At 42.1% G+C, this 18,961-nt stretch overlaps 1 protein-coding gene across 3 annotated transcripts in view; it reads left to right on the top strand.

Annotated features, from left to right (window-relative positions):
- Positions 1–4,705: 4,705 nt before the first annotated feature.
- The window catches only part of Sf3b1 (splicing factor 3b subunit 1), a 43,471-nt gene continuing 29,215 nt past the window's right edge, over positions 4,706–18,961 (top strand). For 2 of the 3 annotated variants that reach the window (XR_004768666.1, XM_027396897.1), the window contains exons 1-4: positions 4,706–4,861; positions 16,338–16,504; positions 17,981–18,085; positions 18,349–18,463. Coding sequence is in view for 1 of the 3 variants with exons in the window: in XM_027396897.1 (XP_027252698.1) it covers positions 4,834–4,861; positions 16,338–16,504; positions 17,981–18,085; positions 18,349–18,463 (415 nt within the window). In the remaining 2 variants the exon portion in view is untranslated. Of the gene's footprint in view, positions 4,862–16,337; positions 16,505–17,980; positions 18,086–18,348; positions 18,464–18,961 lie in introns of those variants that run through there. The other variant, XM_027396898.2, reaches the window with a different exon arrangement.

Below are 18,961 nucleotides of genomic sequence, written 5' to 3'. Positions count from 1 at the left end.
CTGAAGCCCACAGTGCAGAAAAAGCAGATATTTGGATATCTGTTTAAACAGCAGGAACATATTTATAACTTTGAGTACTAGCAAAAACTATAGATTTGGTCTATAAGCATGTACATTTTTCTTCTGTCCAGAGAGCCAGGTATGGATTGGACAGAGGTGCCTTTGGCCTGATGTAAAGCCCTTTAAGTTTGTACTTAGATGACAACCAAAATAAACTTAAAAACCTTGAGCTTGTGCCTGAACAGTAGATAGACATTATTTTATCAGCTAACATACTGACTAGTCTATAGTGGATCTGACTGCCTGATGCTGTCAAGCTGACAACCATTAATATTTCAGAGATCTGAGAAGGGTATATTTTGTCCGAATCTACTAAAAAGTGACAGAAGCCAGTTAGAAGCCAGTCCATATACAGTTAGCCATACCCAAGTTTCTCCATTACCGTTGGAGGCAGCTGTCTCAAAGAACAGCAATCTTCGCCAGGCCTATACTGTGAGAGTTTTTTTCCTCTCTGTGGAAGAGGGACATGGAAAAGACTGACCTTGTTTTGTCTAGGCAAAGGGGTACAATCAATTTTCCAGTGTCCAGCAGCTTTGTCCACAGTCTCGGCCAGGTTCTGGCAGGTGGTAGGTATCACATCTGAGCATCTCACTCACTGGTCCAGGTGCAGGAACTGGGGTGCCTCATAATCTTCTTTGGAGACTTTGGGTCACTGTCAGGATCTGGCAGTCTGTCTGACATTATAAACTTTAAAGATAATAATTTAAATGCCATATTCTGAAGATCTCTGAAGCATTAGAGGTCTGTTTTAGTTACTTTCCTTAAGCACACAAGAAGCACACAGGTGGCTAGGTAATGTCTTATTTCTGTAATTAATTTTTAGTCTGACTGTAACTGGTTTTAACTTAGTAAAATGTTTGAAACAGCACAGCTGAACTTAAAACTGCATAGAGCTACCTTATATTCCTTAAACAGGAGCTTAACTTCTTTCTGAGACAGGGTTTTTCTGTGACTTTGGAGCCTGTCCTGGAATTCGATCTGCTGGACCAGGCAGGCCTTGAACTCATAAAGATCCATCTGCCTCTTACTCCCGAATGCTGGGATTAAAGGCGTGTGCCACCAACGCCCTAAACTTAAAGGTGTGTGCTACCAACATCCTAAACTTAACTTTTAAAAACATAAACTGTAACATCTTATAATAGATCAGCATCTTTTACAAAACAAGAACTTTACATTGTCAGGCTTTGCTTAAAAATAATTCTAAATTGAAGCTCTTTAAGTACAAACATTAATAAAAACAAACATTTGAAAACTGGTTTTAAAAAGAAATTTAAATTCCCTTAAGGTCTTTCTGTAATATATAGAAGCATTAACATTTTAAATCTTAACTGAAAAACTTGTTTCTAAGATGGTCCCTCTAATTTCCATGCGGTCACCTTTAGTCAAGATGGCGGTTTAAGTATCCTTTTTTTAAACTTCAGCAAAATGGCTACCAGGAAACAGAACATTTTAAAACAAGTATACATAATTTACTTGAGAAATAAACAGGACTTTTTAAAACAGAATTAGCTTAATATGGTTTAACTTATATTACCATTTTTAAAATTTACTGTTTGTAGACATGAGAAACCATAGCACAGTTTACAGTTTACATTTTTTTTTTGACTTATAACAACCTTTTCTCTGACCTTTAACAACTTTCCTCTGACCTTCTACAACTTGCTTTAACCCGCTATAACTTTTTGTAACAATCTTTTTCTCTGACCTCCAACAACTTTTCTCTGACCTTTTACAACTTGCTTTAACCCTCTATAACTTTCTGTAACAATCTTTTCTCTGCTATGACTTGCTTTAACTCTCTATAACCTTTTAGTTCATTTTTCTGACTTTCTTAGACATTCTTAGACAAATTTCCTTTTTTCCTTTTTTTCTTTATTATTTAAGTCTCCTACATTTTTTCTCATTTCTCAGTTAACATCAAAATTTTATCAAAGTCCCTTTTACAGTTTTTAATAACTTTAAGGCCGTTTAGATGTCCGGATCAGGCCAGATAAGTTTATATGCTCGAGCTCCATGTGCTCAAGGCAGAGAGACCTGGGGTGGGGGTGCTGCTGGTAACCCCAGACCCTTGGCCAATCCAGGCATGGGAAAAAGACCCCTGACCCATGCATGCCACAAATATGAAACATGGACAACATGGACAGACATTAGACAGGACAGACATTAGACAGGACAAACTGCGGCAATGAAATGGCACCCCAAACCAAAATTACAAACAACCCTTGGACTTACGTCCAGGGCGGAACCAAGGATTCCAGAAACACGTCTATTTCTGGGCCTGAGAGTCTTACCCTATGGTTCAAGTCAAACAACCCTCGGACTTTCGTCCAGGGCGGGACTTTAATGAAAGGAGAAACAGCCAGACTTGGGTAGGTCATGCTTTTAATCCCAGCACTTGGGAGGCAGAGGCAGGTGAATTTCTGAGTTTGAGGCCAGCCTGGTCTCCAGAGGGAGTTCCAGGACAACTAGGGCCACACAGTGAGACCCTGGTCTTGGAAACAAACAAACAAAACCAAATTTAACTCCACACCTGATTAAAAAGCACAGAAACTCAAGACTCCTCAGGAGGCTGATGGTATTCCCTCTCTGTACACCCTTCCCTGTGTTACACTGGGGCCTCCGCTTGTGTGCTATCATGCTTATGTACCACCTTTACTGCAATAAATCTTACATGTTGTGGACCGCAAATGTCTCCATCCTGTAATTCTTTCATTCATTTATTTTTTAAAATTTTATTTCTATGAGTGTTTTGCCTGCATGTATATATGTGCACCATGTGTGACTCAGTGCCTGAGGAAACCAGAGAGGGCATCTGGGTCCTCTTGCAAAAGCAATCAGTGTTCTGAACTGCTGAGTCATCTGTAAAGTCTGTAACCTGTAATTAATTGTGATCCTAATTGGTCTTATCAATAAAAACACGGAGTCAGATATTGAGGTAAAAGCTTAAAGATCAGAGAAGCAAAGGAGAACGCTCAACTTCCTATCTCTCTGAATCCTCCGACCAGAAGAGACCAAGATCCTGTCTACCCTCTGCCTTATCACTTCCTGTCTCTGCCCTGTCTTGTCACTTCCTGTCTCCTCTCTGTACAGAACTCCAGATCTCTATAGTTAACTAGTGGCTCATTCGGTCCTCTGATTTCCAGGAAAGCTTTATTTGTCATAATACAAACAAAATATCACAACATTGTAATTATTATTATTATTATTTTGAGACAGGGTTTCTCTGTAACAGTGTCCTGGAAATCACTTTATAGACCAGGCTGGCCTCCACCTCAGAGATCGGCCTGCTGGGATTAAAGGCATGCACCACCAACGCCCAGCTATTTCTGTTTCTTTCTTTAAAACAAAACAAAACAAAAAACAAATAAAGCAAAACAAAAATTAGCCTGGCAGTGGTGGTACACGCCTGTAATTCCAGCACTTGGGAGACAAGGGCAGGTGGATCTCTGTGAGTTCGAGGCCAGCTTGGTTTACAAAGTGAGTTCTGGGAAAGCCAGGACTACAGAGAGAAACCCTGTCTAGAAAAAATAAATAAATAAAACAAGCAAACAAAACCATATATATTTCTATGTTACGTGTTTAAGTGTTTTGCCTGCATTTTTGTATGTTTACCACATTCTTGCAGTGCCTACAGAGGCCAGATAAGGACATCAATACCTTGGAACTAGAGTTAACAGTTGTGAGAGACTATGGTGCTAGAATCGAATCTGGTTTTCTGGAAGAGCAACCAGCCTTTAACCTTTGTGTCATCTCTCTGACCTCTTCTAGACAGCTTCTAATGGTGTTTCTTGTATTTTCCACTGTCTGGAATCTGGAAGCTTTTTTTTTTTTCCCTCCTGGAGACCTGTCTCTCAGTGTAGCCCAGGCTGTCCTGGAACATGTTCTGGCCTCGAATTTAAGAGATCTCTGTTGATTTAAAGGTGTGCAACAGTTGCCAGCCTCCACACACAGCTAATTTAATGTTTGTGTCCATGCCCCAGGCCAAGTTTCATAGCAATCTGACTTCTCAATATTCAACCTTCCAGAGTCAAGTGGGAACTGGCCTTCTTTTTGTTGCTTTTTGGGGGGGGGAGGAGGGAAGCCCAGACTGTTTTCACACTGGTTAGGTAGCAGAGGCTGATTTGAACTCTGGATCTTCCTGTATAACCTCCGGCCCCAGCATTTGTTAATTGACTCAGTAGAATCTATTTTCTTTTTCTTTCTTTTTTGAGTTTTTCTATACAGGGTTTCTCTGTGTAGTTCTGGCTTTTCAGGAACTGGCTTTGTAGACCAGGCTGGCCTCGAACTCACAGAGATCCTTGCCTCCTGAGTACTGGGATTAAAGGCGTGCGCCACCAACACCCGGCTCCTTTTCTTTCTTTTTTGAGTTTTTCTATACAGGGTTTCTCTGTGTAGCTCTGGCTTTTCCGGAACTGGCTTTGTAGACCAGGCTGGCCTCGAACTCACAGAGATCCCTGCCTCCCCAGTCCTGGGATTAAAGGCGCGCGCGGGCGTTTCCCTTCTATTGTGTTCTCTTAAGAATTTAGTCCTTCGGCGCGGAATCAACCGCAGGCTTTTTAAGGAAGCCGCCCGGAGGCGGCCCTGGCCCCTCCCACTCCCATCATGCACCAAGCGGTTCCATCTAGGTGGCAGTTGAGTTGCGTGCCATAGTGCGGAGCGCGTTCCCGTGTGCGCACGCCTAGAGCGCAGCTCCTCTGTTTGTGCGTGGCGGCGGCGGCGGCGAGCGGAAGTCCTTGGGAGCGCCAGTTCCGCCTGTGTGTTCGAGTGGACAAAATGGCGAAGATCGCCAAGACTCACGAAGGTAAGCGGCCTCGGCCTTTCCCTCGCGCGTCCTGGGCTGCCAGCCTGCCGCGGCCCGCTCTCCTGGCTTTCGGCGACTTGGCGCGGCCTTTCTGGTCTCGGCCGAGTCCGCGCGGCGGAGCCTGGCTCGGCTCCTCGGCGCAGGCCGCTGCCCGCGTAATGGCGTCCTCTCGCACTCCGGGACCGGCGCTTTGTTCCGCGCTGGCTGCCGGCGTTTCCCAGTTACCTTGTCCTGACCCGAGGGCCTCCCTCGAGCGCCGGGCCCTGGACGTCCCCCGGGGGGGGGGAGCGGGGAGGCGGACGTGGGAGGGAAGTCGCTGTCGCCCCCACGGGCGCCGTGGTTGGCAGTTTGCAGCTGGGAAGCCCCGAGTGGCGGCAGCCGCTTTCCGGCTGCTCCACACGGAGTCGGCTCCGACGCAGGCCCGTTGCTCCGACCTCGGCGGTGCAGGCGTCTCCAGGCGGCCAGGCTGTGTTGTGGTGGTGCTCGGCACCCAATGATTCGGGCGGAAGATGCGGTGGCTCACTCCTTGAGCCACTTCTCGTGTAGTGTTTTTTTCTTTGAGGGACTGATTGCTAGAGAGAACACCAGACGGAAGAGAGGCGGAAAGGCAGATTTTATCCGTTGCCTAGCTGTGCTTTCAGGGTGGTAGATCATTTTACGGTGTATAGCGGGAACACAGCTCGAAACCCTGGAAGTAGACCGGATTCCATAAGAAAGTAACAAGAAGGCAGGAAGGAATTGAAGTGTCTGAAGTTGAAGCCCCGTGTCTTGGTTCCTGGCTTACAAACCAGAATTTACGCTGACAACATGGCTTCTAAGAGCCACTAAACACATCCTTTCTTGGTGTGTGGTCCGGGGTTAGAGATAAGAAACCAAGGATATAGGAAATTTGACGGTTTGCTAGGGAAACAGATATGTGAATCTTAATTCTCTTAGAAAAAACAAAGGAACGTGTACAGAGAGGTAAAGCCAGTACTTTCTGAGAGGCTGGTAACGGAGCCATTAATTTATGCTTTAGTTATTTTTGAGAGGTGGTGACGCGGTGCTGATCTAAATGGATCAGTTTTAAATTAGGGGAGGACGTCTGAGCCCGGAGGGAACATCTTGTAACAAGTCAGTGAGTCGTGAAAGATGTGAATGAGTCGTTGCCGTGGTAGGAAGAGAAGGTGTAAGGAGGGAACTCGGAGATGAATCTAGAGAGTGAATAGCACCAAGAGGTTAGATATAGTTGGGACTTTTTGAGGAAATGAAAGTACCAACACTTTTTAAAGCCAGAAATGTTCCGGCCTTAGTCTTTAAACCTGAAAGTACATGTGGTTTTGTTTTCTTTCTATATTGAGATGTAGTCTCACTATATGTTGCCGTGAAACTTACTATGTGACAAGACTGGCCTCCACTCCAAAGAGATGCATCCACTTCCCTCTGCTTCCCAAGAGCTGGGTTAAAAGGCGCCCTGTGCTTCTATGCCCACCTAATCCAACACGGCCCCCCCCCCCCCAGACAGGGTTTCTATGTGGCTTTGGAGGCTGTCCTGGAACTACTGTTGTAGACCAGGCTGGTCGAACTCACAGAGATCCGCCTGCCTCTGCCTCCCGAGTGCTGGGATTAAAGGCGTCCACCACCAACTCCTGGCTCCAACACTTTTTAAAGCCAGAAATGTTTTGGTCTTACTCTTTTGTCCTTAGACTTTCTCAGACGTTGTTTGCAAAATAACTAGAAAATTTAAGAATGTTTCCGTTTTTGTTCTTTCAGAGGTAGGTTATTTATTTTTTTCATTCTGGGAACTAATGGAGCATGGAGTGAGGGGGAGCGGTGTAACTGACAGGAACGTGGCTGACCCCAAAGCAGCCAGCCCCACTAGAAAGTTTTCACACTCCATGATGGCTTCCCCATAGGTGCATAGATGGGAGTTCCATCCCCTAATGTTATTTATTTATGGGCATTTTGTAGCTTTGATTGTTGGCTTAATGTTTTTTATGTAGCAAACCTCTGTTTAGATAAATGTAAAGTTTTTGTTTTACTTTTTCATTATAGAAGCCCAGCTAAGCTTGTTGAGCTTGTTGGTTGATTGTAGCCCATTAGCAAAAATTGTTGTTTTGAGATTGTTTTATCACTGAATTAAGTGCTGCAATAAAAAATCTGTACAAGTGCTATTTGAAAACAGGGACCTCTATGTCACCCATAGGTACAAGTCAGAAGGTGGTAAGTGCCCTCCCCCCATCCTGATTGCTCTGTGTAGACCTTGCTGTCTTGTAGACCAGGCTGACCTTGAACTCAGAGATCTACCCACTTCTGCCTCCCAAGTGCTGGGATTAAAAGATGTACACCACACTTCCTGTCAGGGTGATAACTTTTTAGTAGAACTGTATACAGCATTTGCATAGCCTCTTGCTCCTTTATGACATTTTTCTTGAATATAGTTTTTGTTTGTTTTGTTTTTTTTTTGACACAAGGTTTCCCTGTGAAGCACTGGCTGTCTTGGAACTGTAGTCCAGGCTGGCCTTGAACTCAGATTTGCCTGCCCCTGTCTCCAGGTGTTGGGATTAAATGCAAGTCCCACAAACTCCCTTCAAGAATAAAGGTTTTACATTTTTCTTTAAGCCTTTTTTTTTGGAGACAGGGTTTCTCTGAGTAACAGCCCCAGCTGTCCTGGAACTGGACTGGCTTGTAGACTAGGCTGGCCTCAGATTCAGAGATCCGCCTGCCTCTGCCTCCTGGATGCTGGTATCAAAGGTGTGTGCTACTACCGCCTGGTTTAAGACATTTTTATATCGGAGAAAAATCAGTTGCTTTTCCTGAGGGGTATGACCCTCAATAAAAGTAGTTTTATTGTCTTATAATAGTTGTGTGTGGGGGGGTCTGTTTTGAGATAGGGTTTATCTGTGTAGCCTTGTCTGTCCTGGACTTTGCTTTGTAGGTCAGACTGGACTCTGCTTCTGAAGCGCTGGGATTAAAGACATTGTTACACTACCACAGCCTGGCTTTTTTTTTTTTTTTTTTTTTTTAAAGACTGGGTATCTGGGTATCCAGGAATTCTCTTGGTAGACTACACTTGACACTGCTTCCCAAGAGCTGGCATCAAAGGTGTGCACCACCATGCCTGACTAAAATAGTCTTTTTGAAAGTTTTTTACATTTATATTTGCTTTGCAGAGTTCAGAGGATAACTTGCAAAGAGTCTGTTCCCTCTTTCCATGCTGTAGATTCTGGGAACCGAACTCAGATTGTCAGGCTTGTCAGGGAGCACATTTACCCTTAATAGAGTGATCTCATTCAAGTTTTTCTTTTCTAATATTGTTGTGCACAGGAATTATGTATCATTGATAGCTCTATTTTCTGGTCCATAATAGGTATTCAAGTATTAAATCAACATTTATTTGATAGATTAACATATGTTGGAATTATTTTGTTTTGGGGAAAAGATCTCGTGCAGTCTAGGCTGACATTGACTCCTGATTTTCTGCCTTTTAAGTGCTAAGATTGTAGGCATGTGAATCTACACCCAAGGTTTTATGGGAAAAGTGTCACATAAACAGGATCATATTTTTATTTTAACTTTCCCTTACATTTATTTATTGTGTGCTTATGAAGTCTTGCCTCTATGTCCATGTGGAAGTCAGAGGACAACTCACTTTATGTTTTTGTTTTGTTTTGTTTTGAGGTAGGGTTTCTCTGTAATCCTGACTGTCATGGAACTCTGGTTTTCAGCTCATAGAGATCTGCTTACCTTTGCCTTCCGAGTGCTGACATTAATAAAGGCATTGCCCAGCCTCACTTTGTATCTTAAATTGGCCTCAAATCTGGAGGAAATCTTTGGCTCCTGAACACTGGGAGTTTTGACATGTACCACACTATGCCTTTGATCTCTCTTTCTCTCAAAGATGGGGATTAATCCTCAGGATTTTGTAGTTTCTATTACAGAAGCCTTTACCATTGAACTATACTCCTTACTCTGAAAAGGGCCATTTTAAAACTCAGTTTTGTTACATTTGTTTGGTCAGACACTAGGAAATAGCTTATTGTTTTGTGAACCTTCTGCATGGAGAGGAAAAGTTGATTTAGCATCAGATTTAGAAGGTTTTTAAACACTGCAAGATGTGATATTGGTTTCCCAGTGAGTATAGAGTAAAGTGCCATCTTCCTTCCCTCAAGTAACAAGTTAGTATTCGTGCAAGTATGCATGTGTGTTATATATGTATGTGTGGGTACCTCCATCTGTGCACATAAGCGTATGCTCATGGAGGTCAAAGGAGCCAGTTGGGTTTATTCCTTCGACAGTCTCTTATTGAACCTGGAGCTATGCTGCTCACCACCAAGCCGGAAAATCCCCCTTCCTTCTCTGTACTGGAGTTACGGATGTGTAAGACAATGCCACAATGTCTTTTTAACATGGCATTAGGGTAACTCAAGAGATTTGCCTGCCTCTGCCTCCCAAGTGCTTGTTTATTTTTGGCTACCACTTGAATCTTGGAGGGTAAATAACTTCATATAGAAATAGGTTATGGTTGTATCTTCCTTCTATGGGAAGTGTTCCCCTTCCTAGGTGTTTTTTTTTTTGTAGCTGAGTTTGTCCTTGATTCTTGGTCCTCCTGCCTCTACCTCTAGAGAACCTGCCGTTTCATATATGTACCATCATGCTTCACTTGCATGGTTCTGTTCTCAGGCTGTTGATTCCCATTATTGAACCAAACTGTAGGTTTTTCTTGTCACATATTTTTTCAAACATTTCTCTCTTTGTGTTGCCCAGGGTGACCTTGAGTTTTCTTATTTTTGTCTTTTTGTCATGTGGTTTCTCTTGGTGGCCTTTGCTGGCCTGGAATTCATTAGGAAGACCAGGTTGGTTTTAAACTAATAAAGGTTCACCTGGCTGTCTCCAGAGTGCTGGAACTAAAGTTGTGCTACCACCACAAATTGCTGACCTTGAACTTTTGGTCTTCCCTAATGGTGGGATTATAGGATGAATCACAAAGCCTGATTTATGTAGTGTTGGGAGATGAAATCTAGGATTTCATGCATGCTAGGCAACTGAGCAATATACCCATACTGCTTTTCAAACATTTCTGCTAGATTCATATCTCATACTCTCTAACCAATAGGATAATTATTTTTAAAACAGATTTATTCTTTATGTGCTTGTCTATGTTTCTATGTGTGTTTGCACAGGCGTGTTCAGCCATAAAATCAAAGAGGGATGTTCAGTCTCCTAAAATTGACATGGCTAAAGGAATTGGACTCTGGTCCTCTGAAAGAGTAGCAAGATTTCTTAACTGCTGAGCCATCTCTAGTCCCCAAACTGATTGATTGTCTTCTTACTTGATCAGTGTGCCTTATGTTTTCCATGATTGAAAGATAAGAACTAGACTTAGTCATATCAAGTATAATCTTTTCTTTTCTTTTCTTTTTTTTTTTTTTTTGGTTTTTCAAGACAGGTTTTCTCTGTGGCTTTGGAGGCTGTCCTGGAACTACTGTTTATAGACCAGGCTGGTGTCAAACTTCAGAAATCCGCCTGCCTCTGTCTCCTGAGTGCTGGGATTAAAGGCATGTGCCACCAAGTATAATCTTTTAGGCATTTTTGCATTAAATCATGTATAGTTATGAGTGAGCACAGTCTTGTTGTATAGCAATCTTGAGATACTGCTGAATTGGATAAAATAAGGAAGAGATCTTGTCTAAAACAAAAATTTCATTGGGGCGGCGGCAGCGGTGGTGCACGCCTTTAATCCCAGCTCTTGGGAGGCAGAGGCAGGCGCATCTCTGTGAGTTTGAGACCAGCCTGGTCTACAAGAGCTAATTCCGGGACAGCCTCCAAAGCCACAGAGAAACCCTGTCTCCAAACCCCCTCCCCCTCCTAAAAAAATTCACATAGTAATTTCTTTATGCATTTATCTTTATGGATATATGCATGAGCTTTGTATGTGAATGCAATTCCTCTGGAGGCCAGAAGAAACATCATATACCCTGGAACTAGAAGACAGACAGGCATTGTGATTGACCTGACATGAGTGCTGGGACTATCTACTGCAGGAGCATTGCCTACTCATTACTGCTGAGCCATCTGTCTTATCTCCTGTTGCTAATTTCTTGAATTGGAAAATTAGAGTATCACAAAGCTGAAAAAGAGATACTTTGTTGTAATGTTTTCCCTTGGTTGCTAGTAAAAATGAAGAGTTAAACAAGTATAATGATTTTGAATTTCTGGTATTTAGTAAAATATACATACACTATCTTGAAATTTTTTCCTAGCCACTCCTAGTGATGTGCACCTTCCCATCACTTGGGAGGCAGGCAGGTGGACCTCTCTGTGAATTTGGTCTACATAGTAAATTCTAGGACAGTCAGGGGGACATAGTAAAACCCTGTGTAAACCACCTCCACCTCATTCATTCATTTTTTTTTTTACTTGTAGAGAAATGTTTGCCTGCATGTATGTCTGTGCATGCCTAGTGTCTGAGGAGGCCAGAAGAGTGTTTCAGATTCCCTGGTACTGGAGTCCCATAGGATGGAAGAGCAGCCAGTGCTCTTAACCACTTTTGGAGACACTATGTATCTCTGGTTGATCTGGATCTCACAGAGATCCTTCTGCCTCTCCTCCTGAGTGCTGGGATTAATAAAGGCCATGCAATACTATGTCTGCCAAAATGTACACTTGATCTATTGGGACTTTGGCTAAATAAAGAAAAGGCTGAGAATTTGTTTTCAGAGTAAAGGAGCATATTCTGGGGTGCCTTTTAAATTTTGAGAAGTTTGGGTCTGGAGAGATGGCTCAGAGGTTAAGAGCACTAACTGTTCTTCCAGGGGTCCTGAGTTCAATTCCCAACAACCATGTGGTGGTTCACAACTGTTTATAATGAGATCTGATGCCCTCTTCTGGTGTGTAGGCATGCATGCTGACAGAATACTCTATACATAATAAATAAATCTTAAAAAATTGAGAAATTCTTGCCTTACCAATTGCTTCCTGTCTGAAGAAAATAGCCATCACAGATCAGACCAGAAAAGGCCAGTAAACTAGTTAGAATAGTGGATACCTTTTAATTTCAGCACTTGGTTAGCCAGAACTACATGGAGAGACCCTATATCCCCCAAAGGGGGAGGGGTCAGCGAAATTAACATATGAGGCCCTCTATCTTCTTTGTAAAGTAGTCCGAGTTAAAATGAAGAGGAAGCATCAAGGAAGGAATGCTACAAGCTGGAGTCAGCAGTATCTCAGCCATAGGAAAAAAAAAGCATAGAAGGGTAGCCCAGTGAAGGATCTTAAACAGCTGCCTTGCTTAGGTGTGACATTCTAGGTTTTTTGTTTTTGTTTGTTTGTTTGGTTGGTTGGTTTTTTGAGACAGGGTTTCTCTGTGTAGCTTTGGAGCCTATCCTGGCACTGCTCTGGAGACCAGGCTCCCTCAAACTCACAGAGATCCTCCTGCCTCTGCCTCTGCCTCCCGAGTGCTGGGATTAAAGGCGTGTGACACCAACGCCCAGCTAAAAATTTTCTTAATGTTGAGAAAAATGTCACTATCACCAAGTAGAAGCCAGTCAACTAGGAAAAGTGGTAGTGAGGTAAAACTGGAAACTAAGTATGGTGGACCATCTCTCTTAATTTCAGTTCCCAGGAGACTGAGGCAGGAGGATTGCCAGGAGTTTGAGGTCAGCCTGGACAACATTGAGACAACATTGTCTCAAGAAATAAAAAAAATCTGGCCAGGCAGTTGTGGTGCATGCCTTTAATCCTAGCACTGGGGAGGCAGAGACAGGCTGATCTCTGAATTCAAGGCCATCCTTGTCTAAAGATTGAATTCCAGGACAGGCGCCAAAGCTACAGAGAAACTGCCTAGAAAAAATAAACAAAATGGAAAAAGAAATAAAGCCACACATGTTAGCACAAGGGACTTGAATTGTAAAAGTAAAGGGACCAGGTGAAAGTTTTCTGGGTGTTTGTTAATAACTTGGCTCCTGAGCTCTTAAAGGAGGTTCTCTTTGAGTTCCTGTATGTGTGAGGGTCAGGATGCTACCCTTTTACAGGTGTTATCAGGTCATTTTGATTGAGGTGGTAATCAATACTATTCTGTAGAAGAGTGATCACCGGCTGTTTAGCTGGTCTCATTTGTTCTTACCTATTTTCTTCCAGAGTCCTGATGGAAGTGGTATTTATGATTCCTTCAAAAGCTTAAGTCAGGCCACACTCATCTTTGATTCTAGCACTCAGTAGACTGAGGCAGGCCAAAGTCTTGAGTTCAAGGACAGCCAAGGCTACATAATGAGACACTGTCTCAAAATAACACCTTCCTCCAGAAAAACCAACCAACAGCAATAACAAACCCCCAAACTTAAATCAAGTATGGTGGTTCTGCTGAAAACCCTATTATTTGTGAAACAAGGAAAGGAGGGTTTCACACAAGTTGAGGCCAGCCTGTATCTGTAGTAAATTCCAGGTCAGCCAAGGGTTACATAGTGAGACCTATCTCAAAACATACACACAAAAGCAAAAAACAAACAAGAAACAAAAACCTACCACCCAACTAGGTGTTAGGTGCATTTTGTAAGGGAGAAAAGCTTTAAATATTTCAGGAAAGAGCACTTACATGTTTAACCAATTCTCCTAACTACCGTGAGGTCTGTTAGTATTCTTCTAGGGATAAACAGTGCCAGATACATGGTAAACAGAGTGGGTAAATAGAGATTAATTTTTTTTTTTCCTAAGCACACTACCATTCTGTACTTCAGTTTTCCTCCCTCCCTCCCCCTCCCTCCTCTCTCTCTCTTCTCCTTCTCCCCCTCCCTCTCCCCTCCCCTCTTCTTTTCATCTCCTTTTTTTTTTTCTTTTTTGTGAAGACAGGGTTTTTCTACGTAGCCCTGACTGTCTTGGGATTCAGTATGTTGACCTGGCTGCTGGGCTTACACTCAACAGAGTTCCACCTGCCTCTGCTCTCCCACCTCCCCCCCAAGTGCTGGAATTAAAAGGTGTGCACTACCATGCCTGGCTCAATTTTTTTTTATTTTAAATATAAACATTAAACAAAAGATAAACAGGAAAATGTATCTCAAATTAGGGTTATTCTGACAGCTTATCTGCTGTAACAGTTTTTTTTTTTTTTTAAACATTTTACTTATTATGTATATAGTCTTCTGCCTGCATGCCAGCAGAGGGCACAGGATCTCATTCAAGGTGGTTGTGAGCCATCATGTGGTTGCCAGAAATTGAACTCAGGACCTCTGGAAGAACAGTCAGTGCTCTTAACTGCTGAGCAATTTCTCCAGTCCCCTGCTGTAACAGGTTTTGGTTTTTCGAGACAGGGTTTCTCTGTGGCTTTGGAGGCTGTCTTGGAACTAGCTCTTGTAGACCAGGCTGGCCTCAAACTCACAGAGATCCGCCTGCCTCTGCCTCCCGAGTGCTGGGATTAAAGGCGTGCGCTACCAATGCCCGGCTGATGTAACAGTTTTAAGGGGTGTGATGTAAGGGGATGGTAGTGTCTTTGAAGATGGTCCTGTAGTACATTAAAAGAATTAAATGGAGACAGCAAACTCATTACCTACTTTTTAAAATAAGATTTATTTATTTTATGTTTATGGGTATTTTGCCTGTCGAGGCCAGAAAAGTGTTTCAGAACTGGAGTTACAGATGTAAGCTGGCTTGTGGGTGCTGGGAACTAAGCTTGGGTCCTCTGGAAGACCCATCCTCTTAACCACTGAGCCATCTCTCCAGCCCCTCATGGCCTCTTTTTTGTTTTTTGTGTACTCCTGGCTGTCCTGAACTCCCTCTGTAGACCAGACTATCCTGGAACTCAGAGATCACCTGCATCTGCCTCCTCAGTGCTGTACCATCTTGCCTGGCTCTTGTTGCCTCTTTTTTAATTCCTTGTGCCTTCCCTTTTCTTTCTTACTGGGAAAGGGGCCCAGATATTCTTTGGACTACATAAACTTGTTTTTTAATTCCTTGTGCCTCAGAGAATACAATTTTTCTTAGCTGTTTCTCAGTGAGGTTTGATAGTTTGTACCTGTCTTTTAATCCCTGTAAGGGAGGATCTTTCTGTCCGTAGACTGTAAGACCTACCCATCAACTCCATTCAAGCTGGTCTTAAAATATGATGTAGCCAAAGATGACCTTGTATTCCTGTCTCTTCTGGGTTTCTGGGGTTACAAATTAGGAGTTGTTATGCATGTTTATACAGTGCTGGGGAGTTTCATTTCAATACACCAAATTAATATGTATTGAGTGCTGGCCTTGCTAACTCACACATGTAATCTTTGCAATTAGGAATTTGATCCCTGGAACTCCTGTAAAAAGCTAGATGTGTAAAAAGCAGCTAGATGTGTAAAAAGCAGCTCGATGTGTAGCCTCAGTACTTCTACTGCAAGATGGAAAATAAAGATAGAATTGACTGGAAGGAAGGTTTTGGGTCATTTCACCTGGAGCCCACGGTACATAGTTGAGAAACAAGAGAGGACCTGACCTGGGAAGTAGAAGGAGATGGCTCACCAAAGGGTGTGATACCTGCTGGGCCCTTTTGCTGGCCCCACTGTGCCCAGTTTAATGCTGTTTTATACTTGATCTTACCCAGAAGATAGGGAAGTGATTCATACTGTTGGTTTTATATCTGATAGTGGGTTTTATTTTGTGTTATAAAATATGAGGCTGGGTTTCACATTGAGGACCTTATACAATGCTCAGCAAGTGATGAATCGCTGAATTATATCTCTAGATCAGTTCTGGTAATGGCAAGTTTAAATAATTGTGAGTATAGTCTTGATTCCTGATCAGCATCAACAGTTTTAATTTTTCTGGCTGGCAGATATGGCTCACCAAGTCACTTGCACACAAGCTTAGTGACCTCAGTTTGGTCCCTGCAACTGTGTAAAGGTAGGAGAGAACTGAGTTATTTGATAGCTACACATTTGCACATGTGCCACACATGTGCAAAAATTAAAGGCTCTTTAATTTTTCAGTTGGGGGAAGGTTTAGAATTTCTTGATTAATTTTGATAACCTATTCTAATGGTTAGGGTAAGTTGTAGTTGATGACATAGTAAATCAGATTTTTGGTAAGGAGATGAAATATATGTGTAGATGACCTAAGTATAACTTTTAAAAAATTTAACACTTTTTTATAAATTAAATTAGAAACAAGCTTCATTTATATGCCAATTTCAATTCCCTCACCCTCCCCTCCTCCCCTGCCTAGTGTGTCTAGGCTGAGAGAATATGCCTTTATGTGGAATGGGCTCCCAAAAGTCCATTTGTGTACTAGGGATAAATACTGATCCACTACCAGAGGCCCCATAGATTAACCAGACCTCTAAATTGACATCTTTATTCAGGGGGTCTGGAACAGTCCTATGCTGTTTTCAAACCCAGCTATCAGTCTGGGGAAGTATAACTCTTTCAGCCTCTTACACAGTGAACTTAAACTTTCTATGTTTAAGGTTATTTTGATAAGATCTAGTTGCAAGCTCTTTGGAATGTGAAATTGTTTGTTTTCTTTCTTACAGATATTGAAGCACAGATTCGAGAAATTCAAGGCAAGAAGGCAGCTCTTGATGAAGCTCAAGGAGTGGGCCTTGATTCCACAGGTTATTATGACCAAGAAATTTATGGTGGAAGTGATAGCAGATTTGCTGGATATGTGACATCAATTGCTGCAACTGAACTTGAAGATGTAAGTTGTAAGAAGCAAGGTGTTTGTTTGTTTTTTTTTTTTTTTTTTGAGAAAGTTAAGAAACAATAGGGAATTTTCTGTTTGAGTTGCATGGTTAAAAGGAGAGAGTACTCTCCTCCACCTCCACTATCTAATCCTAGCTGACCTGGTACTGGATATGTAGACCATGCTTGGCCTCAGAGACTAAAGGTGATTTACTCCCTGGTTTTGGATAGTTTTTCAAGATCTGTATTTTTGCCTCTTGAATGTTAGAGCTTTCACCATGCCCTTCATATAACTTTCTGAAGTGCTCAGTTTTGATCTCTCTCTCCTCCCTCCCTCCCTCCCTCCCTTCCTCCTCCCTCCCCCCTCCCTCCCTCCCTTCCCCTCCTCCCCCCCCTCTCCCTCTTTTTCTGTCTTCCTCTCTCTGGCTCCTCTATGTAAGAGTCCTGGCTGTCCTGGAACTCATTTTGTAGACGATGCTGACCTTGAACTCAGAGATCCTCCTGCATCTGCATCCCATGTCCGGGGATTACAGGTGCACAGCACCAACCCAATTCAGTTTTGAATTTTATGTGGATAATTTATCTGAATTATTGTTACAGGATATATAGAGCACTTTGAAATAATTTCCTGATACAAATTCTTGTTGCCTAATCTTGTCTTTTGCACCCTGTATAAAAATTTGACTGACTATAAAATAGCCATTTTTCTGTGACTTGTTCTTTCTTCACACCCATTTTTTTGTGATTTGAATTCTTGGATTTTTTTTTTTTAATCAAGCTTCAGGCCTTGCTCGTTCTAAACAAATGCTTTACCACTGGACTACCAACTCTTCAAAATATGAATTTTATTGTTTTGAGACAGAATCTTCTTATATGTCTGTCAGGGTGCTGGGGTTATAGGTTTATGCCACTATGCTTAGCTGAGTTCAGCAGCCCTCCCTTATGTACAGAAGATACTGTTTTGCTCCTATCGTCCCCAACGTTGCTCTCTTCTGAGATGGTTCCTGAACCTTGAGAGGAATGTGTGATATAGATGTTCCTATTTTGGGTGAACAAAATAGAATATTGAAGCTTTTTATGTAAATTCTACATAGATTTTCTTTTGACCATCTCAGACATTGAAATTTGAAATCAGCTTTTGCATGATTTGTCAGACAAAATTTATACAGAGTATTAAGCTTGCTGATGTTTTTTTCTTTTTCTTTTTTTTTTTTTTTTTTGTGGGGCGGGGGTGGGTGGGTGGTTCGAGACAGCGTTTCTCTGGATTTGGAGGCTGGCTTCTAATTCACAGAGGTCCACTGCCTCTGCCTCCCCAGTGCTGGGATCAAAGTATGTGCCACCACTGCCCAGCTTGATGTTTTGTTTTGAGACAGGATCTCACTATGTAACCTTAGCTGGCCTCTAGCTAAGGTTACATAGCTAATTACAAATTTTGTCATGCTAATTTTTATGTTCTGACATTTTGTAACATTTTGGGGATGTTTCATTGCAGGATGACGATGACTACTCATCATCTACAAGTTTGCTTGGTCAGAAGAAGCCTGGGTATCATGCCCCTGTGGCATTGCTTAATGATATACCACAGTCAACAGAACAGGTGACTTTGAAATTTATTCAGTTTACCAAAAGGGAGTGGGTTTCTGTGGAAGCACAGAAATTTCAGTAGTCAGTTCTGAGAATGTTCTGAGAGAAGAGCTGACTTGGGAGAGTTAGAAATAACTGTTTTGTAAAGGTGATCAGTATTGACTTCTGTAAACTGATCAGCCACACACACAAACAATGACTTATTTCTTTATGTGTCTGGTGGGGCGGTGTTGGTTATGTAATAGAGTGTATTAAACGAGACATGCCTTTTTCCAGTATGATCCATTTGCTGAGCATCGTCCTCCAAAGATTGCAGACCGTGAAGATGAATACAAAAAGCATAGGCGGACCATGATAATTTCCCCAGAACGTCTTGATCCTTTTGCAGATGGTAATTTCTTTCCCACTTTTCTATAAGTATTCAGAAATTTATTTTAATTAAGTTGTCTTTAGCCCTTTGATTTTTTTTGGCATGCTTAAGAATTTGCTTTTCGTTTTTTTAAAGACCCCCTTATAGATTTGTATAGATTTGGTTGAAGTCACAGATGCCATATTCTTCATCTTTATAATGCAAGTTTTCTTTCCAGGTAGAAGGACAAGAAAATAATGAGCCAATGCCATAGAAACGCAAAGGGTTAAAGGTTTTTCTTTTACTTTTGTTTTGGGTATTCTTGGTATACTTTGAACAAATGTGTTTTTTTGCTCAAAATACTTTCAAATTATTGCAAGTTTTCATTCCAAATTTTAGAGTTTTGGATTGTTACTTTTGAGAAACTGTTTCTCACACTAGAGTTCCCCTCTTATCCTTATAGCTTAGTAAATGCACCTACTTTGCTTTAAGCAAATCTGTAGTTAAAATGAAAGTTATACAAAGACTTTGGTGTTTTTT

Source organism: Cricetulus griseus, chromosome 2 (genome assembly GCF_003668045.3).
Source record: "Cricetulus griseus strain 17A/GY chromosome 2, alternate assembly CriGri-PICRH-1.0, whole genome shotgun sequence".
Lineage (NCBI taxonomy): Eukaryota > Metazoa > Chordata > Mammalia > Rodentia > Cricetidae > Cricetulus > Cricetulus griseus.
The sequence above is the reverse complement of the archived record's forward strand: the minus strand, read 5'-3'. Positions and strand labels throughout refer to the sequence as shown.